Source organism: Manacus candei, unplaced genomic scaffold (genome assembly GCF_025592945.1).
Source record: "Manacus candei isolate 608988 ecotype Guabito, Panama unplaced genomic scaffold, ASM2559294v1 h1tg000018l, whole genome shotgun sequence".
Lineage (NCBI taxonomy): Eukaryota > Metazoa > Chordata > Aves > Passeriformes > Pipridae > Manacus > Manacus candei.
In genome coordinates, this window is record NW_026138066.1 from 17759280 (window position 1) to 17779177 (window position 19898).

The 19898-nt window shown below is 38.5% G+C and overlaps 1 protein-coding gene across 2 annotated transcripts in view; it reads left to right on the forward strand.

Annotated features, from left to right (window-relative positions):
- Window positions 1–19898, forward strand: part of CACNA1C (calcium voltage-gated channel subunit alpha1 C) — a 476564-nt gene that overhangs the window by 67231 nt on the left and 389435 nt on the right. For both annotated transcript variants that reach the window (XM_051784889.1, XM_051784890.1), the window contains exons 2-3: window positions 4726–5047; window positions 8882–8987. In XM_051784889.1, coding sequence (XP_051640849.1) covers window positions 4726–5047; window positions 8882–8987 — 428 coding nt within the window. The remainder of the gene's footprint in view (window positions 1–4725; window positions 5048–8881; window positions 8988–19898) is intronic.

Consider the following 19898-nt stretch of genomic DNA (forward strand, 5'->3'; position numbering starts at 1 on the left):
TATTCATGAAGGATTTATGTCACTTGCTCTTTTTCTACCTGTCCTCCAGGTACTTGGAGACACTTGTTTATTTTACTTATTCCAGATTTCTTTCTTTTTTTTTTTTTTAAACTGAAGTGAAACTGGATTTAATGCCTCCCTTCCACTTTTTTAAACTCCATTCACCCTTTCTCGGTCCTCTGAGAACTCTCCTGTCTTCATTCCAATCTTACAGCTGGAAATAATACCTGTTTTGGTTTGGGGATTATTTGTGTTAGTCTACAGCTCTTGATGGATTTTCTGTTGTAAAATTGATGCAAAAAGGTCATGTAACACTTAATCCTTCTTGCAATCATCTATAAAATGCTCTCCTTTTTCCATTGGTTAATGGATCAATGTTTTCCACACTCTTCCCCTTATTAACAGATGATCTCATACACTGACTTTTTTTTTTGGTGTTATTCTTCATACTTCTCCTTTGGACACCTCCCACTTGAATATTTTATAGCTGTTTTCCTGTGTGCTGGAATACACACATGATCTTAGTAGTGTGACCAGTTTCCTACTTTCTGTTTGCTTTCTTTCTGAATTCAATTAAGACATTATGATTTAGCCAGTCTTATCTTTTGCTGTACCCATCTCTCCTCTGCTTTGGGGAAAAATGCAGCTGTGCAGCACAGTTTCAAGGTTTGCATTTTTAGGATTCTGATGTTTTTAAAGTGATGGAAAAAGAGAATGGTGACACCCCACATTAGGATAGGTCTATTTTCATTTAAAGAATTAACTAAACACAACTTCCTATACAATAAATATGTGGCTAACTACGTGAAGTCAAAAAAGCTCATAAGTTGTGGTTCCACTGTGTCATTAACTTGTCCACATCTCATATCAAATGGTCACTGCTTAGCTGGGTTTTTATAATGATGCTTTGGAGATAGTTAATAGGTGGTTTGACAGATAGTATTAGAATGCAAATGCCACTTATAAAGTTATTAATGGTCATCACTGTATATTTTAATAATGATTTTGGTGATTCAGTTGTAATCTTACAATGTCAAGTACTTTGTGCAATGTGGTTCATTTCTAGTTATATAACAACCTTACCTGTTACTTCTGTGACTTAGCTCTGATTTTTGAGACCCGTGCTTTTGTTGTTTCTGCATCTGTTTTAGTTCTGCAAATTCTCATTTTTGCAAAAATGAAAGTCTCTCCCAAAGACTTTTTAATCAAGTTCATTCACTTATACGGCCTTTTCTGTTTAATTATTCTCCAAATGCTTAAACTCTTGATCCATAGCACAGAAGTACTTGGGAGAGCAGAATTCTGTGCACCAGCTGGACACAGTCAACAATACAAATTCTTACTAAAGGATGGTAGGGATTAGGAGGGTGATGATGCTGTGGATCACAGTGCTTAGTGAGTTATTGCATTTGGGTGGGGGCTGAATTTCCATTTCCTAGTTCTGGTCAACTTCTAACTTAATAACCATGTAAACAAATATGATTCCAGTGATTAAGGTAGCGTGAAACTTTATTTGTAATGGGGAAATTTAGTGAAGTATTTTAACTGCTACATTGCAAAAAGAAAACAGAGAATCCAGTAACTGCAGCTCTCAGGTTACAGCAAAGTTTTGTGGTGGGGGAGAAATGAATGCCACAGGTGAAATTTCAGTGTGATGCCTCACGAGTTCAATATGTACTGTTCTCCTTGCTTCCTAAGAAATAACAAGAAGCATTTAGATTATAGGGTAGAATTTCATTCTTCCTGAAATTTTGGCTGTGCTGTCCTTGAAAATATTTTGCTCAGTTCTTGAATGTACTTTCCTTGAAGCTGTGTGAGCTTCACTCTTAAATTCAAGCTATTTCTACAAACTGCCTCTAGAAAAGTCATTTGTCACTGCCATTAGTCGTTCAGTACAGATATTGTCTGCAGCCTCTGAACTTCATAAAACGGACAGATCCTTATCAGTAATCAATATTTGTAATATTTGTTAATATAAATCTGTCACTACTGACTCATCATTTGAAATGAATTTGAGACAAAGCACTTTATTATGGGGCTGCTGATCATGGTAGAAGCAAAAGCTATAAAACTACCAGAAGTGGGATCCTTAACTTTGCTGGCACATCAAAGTCCAAATGCATGGACTTGAATCCTCATGTGGAACCCAACTAATAAGCAATAAGAATGAAGACTCCTGACACGTTTCCAAATTGTGTAAAGGTCTTCATTAAGATGCAGCAGCTGTTTATTTTCAGCACCACATGGTCTAGTCAGCGTGATAACAACACAATGGAGAGGGATCAGCAAGACTGCCTTTAGTGGAAAACACCCACATCTTTCTTGTCCACTCTAACGGGTCAGTAAAGATGAGCTGGAGTTGGAGAATAATTAGAGTAATTTTCCATTTATTTTTTCCTTTCCAGTGTGCCTTAGGCTAGGGAGGTCAAATAGATGCTAGAGAGAAAAACTACATCTGGAACTAGTCTGAAAATAAATATGTATCCCATGAGTGGTGCTGTGTACAATTTGCTTAGCCTTAAAAACTAAGTTTGTCTGCCAGTTGATTGCCTGCTTCATCGAGGAAATCTGCTTAGCCTGTATGATTCTGAGAGCTCTTTTTCTTCAGTTTCAAAATCTGAGGGATGTGAATTAACTATTTCCCATTTCTTGTTTCTTTCAGCTTTCCCTTTCACATATCAGAGTCATATTACTCACCAGCTTCCTTTTGGCTGGTTTGCAACTAGGAGATTTTTTAGGGAGCGGAGACAAGCTCTGGATTTTCCTGCTGTGTAATGAAACTCTAACAGCCTTGAAATCTTATGGCAGTGCCTGACATAAAATAACACCTGACTCTATCGTGTCCTTCCTTGTGATTCAATGAGATGAATTTAAAAATCTGATATGCTTTCTAGGTAGAGGCATATCCTGTTGCACTCTGTGTGTCAATGCAATTGTATTTATTCTACCTGCTTTAGTTCATTAGTAGTGCAAGTGAATGCTCTGAGACCTTGGCACTGCACATCCAGCTATGAAATATGCATCTTGGGTAATTATTTCTGTTCAAGAACAGCTCGCCAATTCCCTGGTTTTGAATGTATTTCAGCTGATATTGTAAATGAAACACCGTGTTAAGTGGTCTTTTGTTTACTTTGTCTGGTAGTCTATAAGGAGCCCAGCTGACCTATTTAGTAACACCATATTTCTACATTGATCTAAAGTGGAACATGGTCAATAGTAGACTTTGAGCTTGCTTTGAAAGAGAAGGTGATCTAACTCCTTTACTGGGTTTCTCCTGTCTGCCCCTTGCACATGCACTTTTTCTGAAGCAGAGTCTGCTGCTCAGATAGAAGGCAAAACACAGGCCATGGAGTGTGCAGTGGTTTGAAACCAAGCTCTCGTTGTGTAGCCTGTTGAAGAACAAGATCTGTAGACCCCTTGGGCTCCCTTTTACCTGTATCTCAACATATGGGCCACAACCAAACTCAAAAGTCCCCAACAAATATAAGTAGGCTCTTAAATATTATATAGGGTATACCTAAACATGGTGTTCTTCTTAATCACAGTTTGCTGTTGTGACTGTGTAGATTCCATGTTGCACATTTTTAACATGGCTTATATTTTCTTCTGCAAAGTATCTGTAGTAAAACTCCTTTAATCCTTCTCAAGTTCTTACAAAACTCAACTGAAGCTCCAAGGAGTAAGGGAATATATTTTGGAGTTTCAAAATTTGCTCCATTTGAAGTGATTGAATTTTTAATTTGAGTCACTGAAAAAGCCTCGTTGAAGAGACACGGGTGACTCAACTGTCTTTACTGAACCAATGGAACAATTACACCAGCTTGAAAGAGTGACTTAAATTTTTTGTACTACCAAGACCTAAATATCAGCCACATGTCACCTGATGTGTATATTCTACTATTATGGTTGGACAGAAGAGTATATACTGCCTCACTTCTGGCTAAAAGAGCAGCAACACTTGGGATTGCTAGGTCTTAGCATTCTTGTTAACATGCACTTTTTAAGCAAGTGTTACTTACTCTATTGATTCAGTATTTTGTCTGTCTTAAAATCAGTTTATCAGGATAAAGGTATAGGTTCTGATTTCTAAATATATATTGGTTGGCCTAAACTATCTGTGAGCCTTGCCTTTGTGTTCCAGTTTCTGCTTCAGTGTACCTTCTGGTCAGGCTGTTCTTAGGATTATACATATGTAGTTTGCAGAGGGAATCAAGCTTATTGTTAAAATTTCACTTTATTTTGAGATAATCTTGAAAGCACAAGGATTTTTATGATAGGAATTGAGAATCTCACTTGGGTGCTTTGTCATGTACTAAATAGCATAATAGTGCCTGTCTGTGTGTTAAAGTGATGAGAACTATCCTCACCTTTGGCGCTTTCAAACAGTCCCACTTGCAAAATGCGTGGGTAAAACAGAAAATGGATAGTTTGTTTTCTGTGAATCCTGGAGATTGTATTGATTGGAGGCACTTGTAACAGCTCAGCATCCACTGGTCTTGTTGAGAGTCTCTTGCAAGACGAAGGATTGCATAGTATTATTACTTTAAAATGGAGAGTTTGAATGGAAAGAACAAGCTGATAGTAAACTGATATCTTAATCTTATCTCTTGATTTTACTGATACTGAAGGTTTTTAAAAACACTGGTTATCTCTTCTGCCATTTAGAAAATGTCTTCACAAATTTCTGTCCGTTTGATTTTGTTTTTACTTTTTTCCCCCCCTCAGGTTCCAACTATGGGAGTCCCCGTCCAGCTCATGCCAACATGAACGCCAATGCAGCTGCAGGGCTTGCCCCAGAGCACATCCCTACTCCGGGGGCAGCTCTGTCCTGGCAAGCTGCCATCGATGCTGCCAGGCAAGCCAAGCTGATGGGGAGCGCTGGCAACGCAACGATATCCACGGCCAGCTCCACGCAGAGGAAACGACAGCAGTATGGGAAGCAGAAAAAACAGGGTACCACCACAGCTACACGGCCTCCCCGGGCACTGCTGTGTCTAACACTGAAAAATCCCATCCGGAGGGCCTGTATCAGCATCGTCGAATGGAAATATCCTTTCTGATGTAAACGGCAAATCATTCGTGCCCATCAGGTGCTATTCAGAAGCGCGGGGAAATCAATACCTTAAGCTGAAAGGCGCTGCTGGGAACTTAAAGTACCTGAATGGTTTTGGATGTCTTAACTGAGATCGTTTAGGCAGGGGGAGGGGGAAGGGAGGAGGATTAGAGCTGAAGCCTTAACTACACCTGTGTGTAAGAAACCACCAGAAGTTTAAATGATGAGGGTTAGGAGTTGAATTCTGCTCTTTTGAAAACACGTGACCTAGGCTGAAATGGATGGGAGATATTCAAAGGATCTGAGGCCAGAATTGAACTGACTCTATGGGATTGATAGCAGCTGCTGGCTTTCCTTTCCCTTTCTGGGACTTTCATGTGGTTTTTTTGTTTTGTTTTGTTTTGTGTTTAAATGTTTGTTTTTTATTTATTTGTTTGTTTGTGGTTTGTTTTAGTTTTTTTTTTTGTTGTTTTTTTTTGTGTTTGGTTTTGGTTTTTTTTAATGGTTGCTTTTTTGCAGGCCCTTAGAGGTACCACCAGTCAACAGCTGTGGTACTTTGAATATCACACTTTTTTTTTTGTTAATCACGTGGCATCACGCTTTCTACAGTATGGAGAAAAGAATGGGGCAAAAGGAGGAGGTAAAAAAATCCCCAAGTTTATGCAGTAAGATTCTGAACCAGGGCTCAGGACTGTTAATTTTATTGGAATTCCACTTAAACGAGTAAGGCTCAGTAATGTATGGTAAGGGATAATGCTTATCTAGAAGAAGGGAAAAAGAAACACGTTACAGTAATCCTGCAACATGTACAAATGCAGTGCAGAGCCAGATCTAATTGTCTGAACATGAGACAGACTGTGCCACAGACAACAGATAACCACTGACACAGAACTGCCCAGTGTAAGGGTCAGTGCTGCTTCCCTGGAAAGCCATTGAGAGCTGGGCCAATGCTTTAAGTGCAAAGAGCAAAGCCCTTCTAGTCACCCAAGTCTGATCAGTGCAAGCTGGAATTTGAGTATTTGGTGTGAAACACAAACTGAAATAAAATACATCTCCCTTGCATCCCCAAAGGGAAAACAATACTAACCCTAATCACAAGCTAATGGGGTGCTTCAGTAAATACAGAAGAAAATGCATGTTTTTAGGTGTAGATAAGCAAGTCAAGGGAAGGTAGTACAGAACTTGGTAGTAGTTAGTATGATAAAAAATGAATTAAGGCATTTAAGATAATATGATAATATTATTCCTTTGGGTGTCTGGTGGGATGTTAGAAAGGTGAAAATAAAAAATGAGTATATTAAATATTGCTGACATAGACATATTTTTCAGATGAAGAACTTGTTAAAAATGCCCCTGTCAATTCTTAGATGTCCTTAAACTACCTGCCTACCTATTCCTTTCTTCTTCAGATGCTGATTTTTAATCCCCTGATTAAGTTTGCTACTTTTTATTGCTTCTGACATAGCTCTGATAGCTTAAGCATATAATGATTGATAGAGACTAACAGGATGAAGCTGAGTATTGGTTTAGTTGCCAGCACCCCAGTAACCACATGCCTTTAGAGAAAGCACAGAGTGACATTTGATAGATGAATAAGATCAGCAATGAATGATGGGAATGATGTGTTGTAAACCAGGATACAGCACTGCTGAGATCAAGAGAGGACCAAACAATGCAATTAAATCAGTCCAAAGATGCTGAAGCTTGCATTTTTTTGGTTTTGTTTGGTTTTGGGTGAGTTGATGGAAGTATTTTTTTTTTTTCCACCAGAACCTCTCATTGCACATCTAGTGTTTATAAACATGAAACACTTCAATGACAAGTAGCAATATCAAAGGATTGTGATAAGGTTTAATTTTATTCTGTATTCTGACTTTTCCTAATTGCTAAAAACTAATGAGGAAAGCTTAGCCTTATTTGCTGAACCACTGAAGTTTAAGCATAATAGATATTAAACAAATATCATACAGTACTTCAGTGGCATTTCTTACCCAAACGTTATAGTGTTAAGAGCCTGAAGGTGCAGTTTCATTTATGAAAAAGTAAAACGAATTAATTGCCTTATTTTGCAAAGATTTAGCTGCGTATTTAATTTTCTGCTTTGTCTGCACTGTATTTGTAGGTGTTATATGATTTTATTTTTACGGTGCAATAAAAAGAAGTAAAAGAAAATATGCATAAACAGTGATAAGTTAATAGATGATAATCCTGCCAAAAGAACAACAACAAAAAATCTAGGAAATAAAGCAATTAAGACCAGGAAAGGCTATGGAAATCCAGGTGTTTAAGCAGTACACATGATAAACAACCTGAGCTATATACCTGAGAAGTCTCACTGATATCACATGGAATCTACCTACCCTGACCTGCTCTTGTTCCTCCATAGTATCATATATCTCCTACTATTAAAAGGCTTAAGCACAGGAGTCTGGTGATTTTGGAATGCATTGAGTCTTCCATATGTGAAATGTAGAATATATTTGAGTATAAAGAGCAGTCAGGTGCCTGGGATTTGTGTTTATCTTGCAGTTCAGCTGCACATTAAAAGATCTTCAGTTTTTTCCTACTGAAGCCTGCTGAGAACAGTAGTCTGCTGACCAAAATCCCCCATGCTGTGTTGACATTTGGCAGCACTGCAGAGCCAGTCCCATGGTAGATAAATTCAGGCTCAAATGCTCTCTGTGGCACAGGTTATGCTTGGCATTCTCCCTGTCCCATCCTGCTCTTCATTCTCCTCCAGAGTACTGGTGAGTTATCCCAGAGCTAACCTCCAGGATATGCTTGCAGGCAACTAAATGTAGACAGACTGTAAATCTGGTCTCTAGTCTGAGTTGGGAGACACTTCACAGCAGCTGAGATCAAGGAGTCCACTGAAGTAGATGAAGTACAGTGCCAACAAACCAGGCAGTAGAAAAATACCCTTTGATTCCAATGGACAGTCAAAGAACATTGAGGTCACACAGGATTTCTTTGTTGAACATTCCAAATGTTTGGGGTTTTTTTTTGTTCCCCCTTACAAAGTTGCTGCAAGGTTGAAATGCCCATGAATTGTTGCTGGTTTCTCTATCCTAAGGAACTCTTAACTTCCTGGTGTCCCTAATATACTGTGCAGGCACATTTGTAGTCTCTGTGATGCCAAATAAAATGTGAATAAAAGAAAAAGAAATACTCCCTCAAATAATTTTTAAGCAAAACAAGTATACCTGGCAGTGTAAGCACATTTTGGACAAAGCCTTTTTTTTTTGCCTTAACAAAATTTATCATCTTTTAAGCATCTAGCAATGTATACATGTATTCCTTGGACCCTTACATTTAACTTTGAGATATGAGAGAGTAATCGAGAAAGGGGGAAAAGAAATACTGCAACAACAACAAAAGAAAAAAAATTCCAAAAAAAACCCCAAGGAAACCCAAACCAAAATGTTTGTTAAAATTATTTGAGAATTTGTAAATGCAGACGGAAAAAGACCAAGAGAAACTAATCCCAAGAGGAACAAAGGCAGTCCTTCTAGAGCAGGTTTCTGTTAATAAAAATAGTACAGCCACACTAGAAGGAAAATCGGGAAAATGCAATCTAAATAAATTAAAGAAGAAAAAAACTTTTTAGAAATCTGTGTTTACTCTGGCACGCGACTGGCCTGCACTGCTTTTGACATATTAGGAAGATTCTTGGCTGGAAGCTCCTAAGAGCACTTAAAAAGGCATATGCTTCTTTTCAGAGTATAAGGGGCTTGGAATGCTTTCTTTAAACAGAATTCTTATAATTTTTTTTTTTATTTTATTTTTGTGTGCACATTTTGGAACAATTTCCTTAACTCCATTCCTCAGACCATTTGAAATAATTATTTTACTGACTATTTTTGCCAATTGTGTGGCCTTAGCTATCTATATCCCCTTTCCAGAAGATGATTCCAATGCCACCAATTCCAATCTGGTAAGTCCTCGATGGTGTTTTGTCTTGCTGTTTTGAAAGTCCTTTTGAAAAGGGATCGTAGAGGCTGTTGAAGCTGGGGAACATAAATATATCCATCAACTATGAGAATGTAATAAAAATTGGGTTTGATTGCTATGTCTTGTTTATTCATGTTAGCACCTGTTACAGCTGAGCTGGATTTAGAAAAGAATGTTCCAAAAATTGTGCGGGTGCTGTGTGTGTGGGGTTCAGGTTAACAAATTTCTGCGTGCTGCAAAAGTGCTTGGTAACTTTTAAACTGCAGGTATTTGGGGAAGAAACCCTTCAATCAGGGATTGTATGGTGGTTTTTGTCTTCCAATGTGCTGTTGTGAAACTGATACTGTCCTCCTCTCAGGTGATACCCGAGAGCACAGCTTGGTGACTGATTTCTGGGAAGTACATTCATGCTTGCATTTCAGACACGTGTATTTATTTGGTTGGAAAGTGTTTGTGTGATTTGTTTGTTGTTTTTTTTTTTTTTTAGTTATGGTTTTTTGGTTTTTTTATTCTTCTCTCATATTGGGGCAATATAGCTTTTCTTCTGTCACCACTGATGCTAGTGTTGGTACTTTGGGATAGAGCTGTCCATATAAAAAGGCAAGAGTGTTTACTTTTGGCTTAGCATGAAGCCATAGCCAAGAATTTTGTCCAGTAAGGGCACAACACAAAACAGCTCTGGAACACAGTTCCCTGAATTAGCAGAAAACATTTTTTTTCCTCTCAAGTATGTGAACAAATCTCCTATTTGTCTGGTTGAATCAGGATGAAAACTTACTCCCAGAGTTTAGGAGCTGGGAGGTTATTTCCTGATTAAAATTTATTGAGACTTGAGAAATTTTAGAGCAACAGAGGAGAAAAACAAAAGCCAAACTTCTAAACTAGCAACAACTGGGATGGCTGACAGACCTTGTAATTCAAAAGATTCATGCTGTTCTTGGAAGTCAGTCATTTGATTAAATATCTCTTGAAGTTTAATAAAACACATTACAAACTTCATGAATTGCTGAAACAGTACTTTTTTGTTTAAAAAAAAGAAAAGGAGGGGGGAGTAAAAATTTGTAGTTGAATGCATTTGCACTGTAACTCCTTTAAGAAACTTAAAAATAGGAGCAGAAGGTGATAAATGATTGTTAACTAATCTCTATATTCAAAATATACATGAGCTGGTCTTTTTTCTCTTTGGCTGCTCCTTGTTAGCATGACTGAGTGTTTAACAGTGGTGAATTGTGGTATAGATGTTTAAAAAACTTTGGTGTGGCACCTCTCAAAAATTACTATCTTTAATAAAAAGCAGATTTAATCAATCCTTTGGTGAAAAAGACAGTATGTTCATTGCATGTTCTGACTTCCAAGGCTGAAAGAGGAAAACGAAGCAGATTTGAAGGTCAGAGGATCACAATTTGTCTTGAGTTTAATTGGGTGTGGGTATTTGCCTTAATTCAGTGAGGAGGCTGCTGGCTAATACTGGGTTGGAAGTATGTTCATAGCTGAATGAGGTATATTGGAACTGTTCTACAATCCAGAAATGTGTGCACCTCACTATTCTGCATCTGTTTTGCAAGACATCTTTTGCATCATTTGGTCAGTCTATCAAAACACTCATGTTGTTTGTGAGTAGGATTTAAAAAAACTCAACCAAATAAGAATTATCATCTCAGGAAAGTTTGGAAATGTTATAGCCTTGAGGATGAGGAGGCATTGTTAATTTATCTAAATAGCTGTTTCGCAGAAGTAGAGGGAGAACAAAGTTAAATGAGGAGTCTGCTTGAGTCCACTTTTTGTTCTCTGTGTCCTAATGGAAAAAAAAAATTAAAAATGGAAAATGAGATGCTAATGTATCCCATGAGGGGCTTGTACTGGTGCAATCAAGGCTCTCTTCTACACTAGAGATCAAACCCTTGAGCTCTGACTGCTCAGTAGCTTTTGGTCCTGTTATCTCTTGTTAGTCTGTGTTTGTGGTCGCTGGATTTTGTGTGTTTTGTGGGTTTGTTGTTGTTTTCTCAGTGATATACATGTCTCTTGGCATGGATATACTGCTGTTGAGAAACACACTTTTGGAGTCATGTGCTGCACTTTGTGAGTAAAGTCCTGAGAAACAGAGAGGGGAAACAGAAGCAAATGGGTGAGATAAGGGTGGAAAAAATGTTAGTTGTGTTTTAGAATGGGATGAAAGACTAGATGAAACTTGGAGTTAAAGGAAAGGTATTCCATAAGGCAGGAACTGTACAAGAGTGGGCCTTACTGTGAGAGCCAAACCATACATGGAAGAGACTAGAAAGAAGCTGGGGTTAATAATATGTTTTGTGTAAAAGCTCATCTCATTCTCACTTCATCTTTTTCATCTTTTTCTACCTGTGAGCGTGTATTTCACAATCGAATTTATTTTGTACCTGTGAAGTCCCTGAGCTCCAAAGGCCTTAATCTGATACAGGCAGTGAGTGTCTGTGTGCAATGTGTGCACAGAGGTGTGTACTGAGCAGAGGTGTGATCAGATGTGTGCAGGATCCTTGTAGGTGCCCAGAAGAAATCATCCCTGTGTGAGAACTCTTGATTCACTTCCATTTTGTAATTTAGTCTTTTTAGGGTTAAAGCTACGGCAGAAACTCCCTCATCCCTGGTTTCCTGAGCCATCCCTAACTTCTTGAGACATGACAAACTTTCTGCAGAAAACATGATGGGCAGTAACTGTTTTACAGGGTCTGAAAGTGGCAGTGCAACAGTTTTCCAATAAGCTGCCACGTTTCCCTTAGGGACTGAATATTCCTCCTCTAAGGTTTTCTTATAACTTTTCAAACAAGGTGACTGAAGGTGAGAAAAGAGAAAGGAATTCTGGATTGTGCGAGTGGCTTCTTTCCTTCTCTGTATAAAAGTAAAAAATGATACCTACATAATGTTTTGATGAATAATTTCTCTGTATGAAGTTCATACGTGTAACCAGCCATTGGTCAAACAGGGCACACATAGTGCTGCATGCCTTCCACAGAAGTCTTGGAGGCTCATTTACCTGTACAAAACCATGTCTCCATTTTAATAAGCTTTATCTGCAAGATGTATTTGATGTGATACCACAGTGATGAGCATTGGAACTAACTACAGAAGAGTCCAGTGAGGAATTCCTTCCCTTTTGCAGGAATTGTGAATAGCTGTTATGTATTACAAGTTTAGGCCAAATACCACACGGATATTCTGACTGTTTCTCTGCAATCTGTCTTCCTATAATAATAATTCCTGCAAATCCTCAAACCATTTTTATCAAGTCTAGGGATGGTAACTTGGACTGTGAAGCACTTTCATTTTCTAAATGCACATTTATACTAAACCTCAAATTCCACATTTTTATGCTGCCTGCAGTGTCTTTGTCACTGGATTTAAGAAAAATGCCAGAACAATATAATATACTCATAATAAATGCTTGAGATTGGCTTCAGCAATTTTTATATGTTACTTCTGCAGTGTGTTCCTGGAAAACTATTGATCTTGCACAAGTGGAGGGGAGTCGTATTATATGCAAAATTTTTTTGACATTAATGAAATTGCTGAGACTTTGTTTAAATTTACTTGTAAAGTAAATTTCTGTGCAAAGAGCCATTGTGTATTAGTGCAGTCAGGAAGATTGGAGCTAGTTTGAGGGGAATTAAAGTTAGCCTGCATCAGAGGCTGCAACTGATATGGAGGCTTTCTGCTTTTGTCCGTGCAATTATGTATTAGAACAGAGATAACAGAATAAAACTATAGACTGCCTAAGATAGGAAGCTGAGAGGAAAATGTTTCTGTCACTTTACTGGCAACTGCAAATGGCACAAGCCTGGACAATGTCACAGCATGGTGATAACATAATGAGGTTAAGACCAAAGTTTGCAACACGTTCCAGGGAAGGCAGCTCAGTTGGTTGTTTTTGCTTTGGATAAAGAGCAGGAGAATATTCCTAGTGTTGTTTTGATAGCTCTGCTTTCCCTTTCTTGTCCTGATTACAGGAAGGAAATCCTGTTGTACACTAGTTAAATTTAAAAAAAGATCTCTTGTGTTTATATGTGAGCTTATAATGGGATGTCACCCTCAGACTAATTTGTTAAACCTGAAATAGGACCCTGTGAAAGGAAAGATGGGATTTCTACTTGCTTGTTAGTGCTTTTGTCAGTTTGTGTCTGCCTACAGAAAGGGGGCTTGCCTTTCAGGAAGGTATGGCTGCTTTATTAACTGGTGATTATGGTACTATCCACCTGAGCTGGTGATTCATGTATTAAAAAAGAAGAAAGTGTCTTTAGATTTATTTTTTTTTTTTTTGCATTTTCAGCAGGCTGACACAATGCATGTGGATGTGACTATCTATTATGTTTCTATATATTGGCATAACAAACTTAAGCATTTTTTTGTGTCCCTAATTCTGGAGTCACCAGACTGAACAGCCTCTCAATTTTTGCTGTGCAAAGTCAGAAACTGTTAGAGAGCAAAGTGTGGGTGAGAGGGTCAGGAAAAGAAAGGGTGGCTTTTCTGCATAAGGGTGAGGAAGAATACTGCACAAAGGCTTTTGGTTCTGTGATGTCACTGCTATCATGCTCCTGTGTGACAGTTTCCAGCTAGTAAGTGAATAATGAGAGATGCTAACATCAGGGGTGAGGTGCAGGGTGGGATAGAGTGCATACCAAGCTAATAAACTCTGATAGGTTTATTACCTTGGGCCTCGTGCCAGCGCTGCTACAGCTGGGGGAGGTTATAGAACTTGAAAAGTGAGGAATAAGTGACAGAAGCTGGAAGAGGGATGCTGAGGAGTTTGGAATGGGACGGGAGTCAGGATGAGGAGAAGAAAGGAGATTTTGCCAAAAAATCCTTCAGGACTTCTTTTCCAGAAAGATTGTGAATCGCTGTGATTCTAAGGAAGTTAAATATGATGGAGTTTAGGCTCAGCATTTCCCAAAGTTCTCAGAAGTCCTGCCTCTTGCAGAGAGAGGCTGATACTCAGCATGTCTAGGTATAGTGAAACACAGGGTGGAAGAATAAGCTTTGGTTTTGAGAGCAAGATATTCAAGCTGGTCTGCTGGTCCTTGTGTTGGTAAACTCTGTGGCCTTGGATAAATTACTGTCTCAAGTTTCCCATCACACAGACCATTAGAAGAAATGCTGTAGAAAGACTGTCAAGGAAAGAATAAAATCTGTAACAATCAGTTCCAAGACAGTGGTCACTAACTGGAAAAATAAAGGTAAAAAGTAGCATTTTTTTTCCTAACACAGTGATGTAATTTCCTAGGCTTTACTAAGATGGAACTGGTAAAGTGAAGATTGACATCTGTGTTACTAGCAGGACCAAAACTACTGGGTTCCCTGAGCCCTGATCCAATCCCAGCCTTCTGCTTCTCTTTATACCAGTGGCCCCAGTGTCCTCAACCAGTCTGTGCTTCTTTTTGTTTGCCACCCCTTTGCCTGCTCTTGAGATCTCTCATATGTGTGTGTCCCTATTTTTTGTTGCTTTTTAGATTCATTATCTTTGCTTTGTCAAGTAATTTTCCTCCTTCCACTGCAGCTTCTACCAGACCTGTCCCTTTTGCTTTTTCTTTTTCCTTCTAACTTCAGTCTCCCTTCCACAGTGGTTTCATATGTTTCCCACCTGTTTCCTCATTTGATCTCAGTGCTATGTTCACTCAGCTTCAGCTTCCTGACCACTTCTCCTGTTAATTATACTCTTAAATTCTTTTCTGCTCCTAAATCTGGTCTCTGTAATCAAGTAATTAATCCCAGTGCACATTCTAGGCTGCTTCTTTCTGGCTCCGTTCTCAACACATTGGTCTCCTTGTCTGAACCTGTCTCTGGTTTGGCCTTAACTCTTGTTTTGAGATCAGTGTCCTTCCCAATGATGTCTGGATGCCAGCAGTAGAAATACTGAGAGAGCAGCCTCAACTCAAAGCTCAGTTGCTTTATTCCAGCTTGATTCAGAGCAGATGAGAACAGTTATTGTATGGGTCCTTGAAGGCCTCTGTAGCCCTTGTTCAGCTCTGTGGATGTGACTCACATTCTGGTCTGCAGAAGCTGTAAGATCATAGGATCATAGAATGGTTTGGGTTGGAACAGATCTTAAAGATCGTCTCATTCCAACCCCCCTGCCATGGGCTGGGACACCTTCCACTAGACCAGGTTGCTCAAAGCCCCATCCAACCTGGCCTTGAACACTTCCAGGGATGGAGCAGCCAGCAACCTGTTCCAGTGTCTCACCACCCTCACAGTAAAGATTTTTTTCCTAATCTCTAATCTAAACCAGTTCTCTGTCAGTTAGAAGCCATTCCCCCTTGTCCTATTGCTACAGCTCCTGATGAAGAGTCCCTCTCCAGGTGTCTATGAAGTCTCCATTCAACCTTTCCTTCTTTAGGCTGAACAGCCCCAATTTTCTCAGCCTGTATTCATAAGGGAAGTGCTTGATTAGTATTTGTAATGGCAGTTTGGGTTTTAAGTCTCAGCAGGTCTCTGAGGAGCCTGTGCAGAGGGAGGTTTTCAAAAGCCAATTTGACCACACTTAAGTGGGTGGGCAAGGCAAAAGATGCAGCCCTGGCACAAAGGCCTGTATTGTGGTGGTCCATATGAATTGTTGCAAAGAATATGTTCACTAAAGGAAACAGTTGTTGAGTATTTTTTATTAAACTAGGATAAATCAGTGGATATTAATAAACTGGTTTTTTTCATACCATGCACAAATGTTCAGCCTGAGACAGAAAGCAACATGGAAAACTCATATGAACTGGTAAAATCACAATTAAAAGCAATTGAAAACAGTATCTTAATAATTGAAAGGGTTGGGTAGCTTTAACAGAAGTAATACTAGAGGTTCACCTCTATTAATATCTTCCATATTAAAACGTAACATGGTGCTTCACTGAAGGAGTGAGATATTGAAAAGTGGCATAATAGGCTTTCAAAATTAAATAATGAATTATATCTAATGCTGTAATGAAATCAAGTACATTTACATTAGGCAGTATGTAACATAATAAAGAAAAGAGGATTAGGAGACCAAGGGGGAAAAGGAGGTTTCAGATATGATTTGGAAGTGAAATATGTGCTTTTGAGGCAAAATTCAACTATTCAAGAAGGGCTGACCTGGTTTAGAGGAGCTGCAGAGGAAGGACCTTTGTATAAACAGCTCTAAGACTGGTAGAAGAAATGGATACTCATGTTCCTTACAGTAAGACCTTAAGTGTAATTTTTGTGTAAGTAGGACTTAAAGAAATAGTAACTTGAAATTTGCAGGTTGTACGGTTCTGTGTAAGTGATTTTGAAATTTTAATTATATATTCTGGTTCTGATTGATGGCAAGTTTATTGGTGTAGTCCAAACATTGAGCCTTTTATCCCATTTCTTTAGACAGCTCTGATTACCATTTTCCCTTTCATTATGTATAGGCTTTCTAAAATCTTTGGCTTAACAAGTGTGTTAGATTTTTTTTTTTTCTTTAGGTGGCAATTATCCTTGTTTATCAGTCCTCAAGTTCACTGTAGGATTTTTGTGTGTGTGTGTTTTGTTTGGGTTTTGTTACTACTTGTTTTACCTGTTCAGGAAAGAGGAAAATATGTGGAAGCAGGCCAAATAAGAGTATTTAAGTACTGTTGTTTTCTCTGTAGTCTAATTCCTGCCACTGCAAAAGTAACAGTGTCTTTCAAAAGCAGTGGAAATTTCCAAAATGCCAGGTACTTTTTGTATTCTCCTTCTGATACAAGTATCCTTGTCATTCTGTAAGTCTGTGGGATGTCAGACTTCTGTTCGTGAGTTCTTCAAAATCCTTTTAATGACATTAGGAAATAAGCATCCAGAAAATCTAGAAATACAATGGAACACATATGACCTTTCGATTCCTTCATGTATAGTTTGTATTATATTACATTCTTGGGTTTTTAGTCAGGCAAACTTCCCACTGACTTCACTGGAGTTCACTTGACTGTCACCCAAATCCAACCACTGATTTAGTGCATGCCATTGAAAAACAATCCTTGGAACACTGGGCTTTGCTGACATCTACAAAATCATTGACTCTAAAGGCAATGCTCCATGTGCTTGTGCAAACTAGAAAAAAACCCCAACAACTTTTCATAATTCCCTTAGAAATGAAAGAATGGATGTGCTGCTTGCCAAGGGGCGGAATCGCCGAAAGGGAAGAATATGTTTTGTGGGTTCGTCAGAGTTTTGACGGGCTATTCCTCTCAAGGACAATTCCTATTTTTTCCCCATGTTTTCTAACTCTTAAAGCATGAGGGTCTGTATGTCATAGCAGCTCTTCAGTCCTCCTGGCTGAATGACAGTCTGTACTTCCAAGCAAGCTAAGAATTTGACCCTTGAGAAATGTGCTGGGCGATTATGATTGAGTTTGCCTACAACCTCGTGGAAGAAAATCTCTTTTCTTCTTGTATGAAAACCATGAAAAGCCTTTACTTAGCAAAGATATTTCTCAGTTAAGATGATGATGTAGGGAGTTGACCAGTTAGGGAAAGACTTCCAGTAAGCAGCACGAAATTAATGTCTCTTCAGTATGTTGCATTTCTGGTAGATGTTGGGAAGTTGGCACAGTGGATTATCTCCTTAAGATATCCTTAGCTAGTTCTGTTTCAGCTAAGCCTAGGCGAGGGAGCTGGACCCTTTTTGGATAACAGTGTTTTTCTAACTTTTTGCTATAACCTTAATAATTTGTGATGATCTGTGGGACACTAAGGAATGCATATTTTACTCCACTGAGACATTTTAATGGTGTACGGCTTCAGAGTTTTATACGTGTGTGATATAAATTAATGTCTCGGTGCTCACAATGAGCTTATCCACGGAGACTACTTTAGGCTTGGATGCTGAACAGCTGGCCAAGGGAACACACCTGCTCTTTGAAAGCTGTTACCCTCCTGAGGTTGCTGCTATACAGTTTCTTTAGAGTCTCTCTAACAGTGGTGTCACCACTTTAGCCCCATGCATTAAATTTGGTGATGGCACGAGCAAGATGCCCAGCTCCCACAGTATGAGCTTTCCAGAATGGAAATGGCACGTATGGATTTGTTGGCAAGCATGCAACTGTTTTTCAGGCTGTCCTCATAAACTTGCACTGGTGGAGAATTTGGGGTTTTGGAATTCATCCTCTTCTGCTGGTTTGCTATTGTCTGTTGCTTGTAAAATTTGTATTTAGGTAGCTTATATTAGAAACTGAAGCGAACATCTTTTGCATATGATTATCTTCATCTGGTATGTTGAAATGTTTTTCTAGTTAACAATAAATGTGCTTAATCTTTCACTATTACTCTTTGATCTGAAGCATGATGAATGCTTTTTATGTGGACATTTTTAAATGTTTTAGTTTTATTACATCCCCTCAAATATAAAACCTCATGCAGAAACAGAACTTGCATGTAATTTTATTATTATTATTTTTATCCATTGAAAACCACTTACAGTTCTGTTATCCTTGTGTGGCCTTATTGTCTGAGTCACTTTAACACAAGAATCCCTGTTTAGATGAGATTATGCTGCCAAACATGTGGTCACAAAAGATTTTTAAAGATCTAGTTGCATAATTGTTTCACAATCTAAACTTGTATTTAAAAACAAACAAACAGAAAGCTTCTCCTCATTATGGTCACCAAGATAATGTCTGAATCTGAACAAAAGGCACATCAATGCCCTTCAGGAGTAGTTGGCTGAGATGAAGGACTACGAGTTGAAATAACATGGACGAGAATGCACAGCTCCTGTAGCTGTAAATGCTAAATCATAACAATGACAAAGGAAGATCTCAAACACACATGAGATTGGTATCACTGTGGTGACAGGTGTTGGGACATTTAACTGTTAAGGATTGTTTTGCAATCTGTACAAGTACAAGGAAGTCTACTGTTTCTGCTCTTTAAAATCACTGCCATCCTTGCAACAAAGGAAAGGAAACAGGATTTCCAGCTTCCCCACTTCCATTAAAAGCCTCAGGTGCCTCCTGAGTCCAAGAAGCTAACTGAGCATTTGCTTGTGTAAATACTGAATAATCATGTGCAGCTATAGGAACTGGAGTGGTACTGTATTTTCATCTGGAGTTTTCTATAAAATCCGGTGCTGTTTGTCAAAGTAGGGAGTTAAAAGCTGGCATCTGCAAGTAAGTGTCTGGGCTGGATGTGCAACTGTGGCATACATCTTGTGTTGCATTGATTTCTACCAGCAAGAATCTGATAAATCTTTAAACCAAACAACTTGTATCCTAATTTTTATAAGTCAATAACCATGATATATTCTTCCCTTATTCAACCTGAACCAAATCTTAGCTGTGAATCAAGTCACTGGCTATTTTACAGCTCCTATCTTTATTTAATGTTTTCATTGTATCCCACTTCTCATTTGACAATTACACAGTTTTTATCCATCTCTGGAGTGTGTGTTATGTTTTCCTCCTTACACAAATAAATTCTTGTTTATAGCAGTTCATACTCCAGCATTACCCTTTACTTACTCAAATTAAATGTTTGACACATTTTACGACAGACTTAAAAATTACATTGCAGTTTCCTCTTCTTGTTTTTTTTTTTGTTTGTTTGTTTTTTCCCCAGTATTGTATATAAATATTAATGTCCAGATCTACTTTGTATCCACTTTTCATTGTCCCTATGATAAAACCAGCACTGCTGCTGCTTTGTTTTCCTTTTGACACATCAGGCTGCTGGATGCAAGTATTTGACAACTCTTAGGGGAAAAAAGAAGAAGCAAAGTTGAATGTTTTAGCCTTTCAGAGGCCATTAATAGGAGAATGTGTTTGACTATTTCTGATCTTTCTGTACTCAAATCTTATGAAGTGAAAGAAAAAGAGAAGGAAAATATGTATGCTGAAGTGTATTTGTAACTTTCAGAAGGTCTAATTCTGCTAAGTTCTGGACCTGTACTTAGCAGTCGTTGT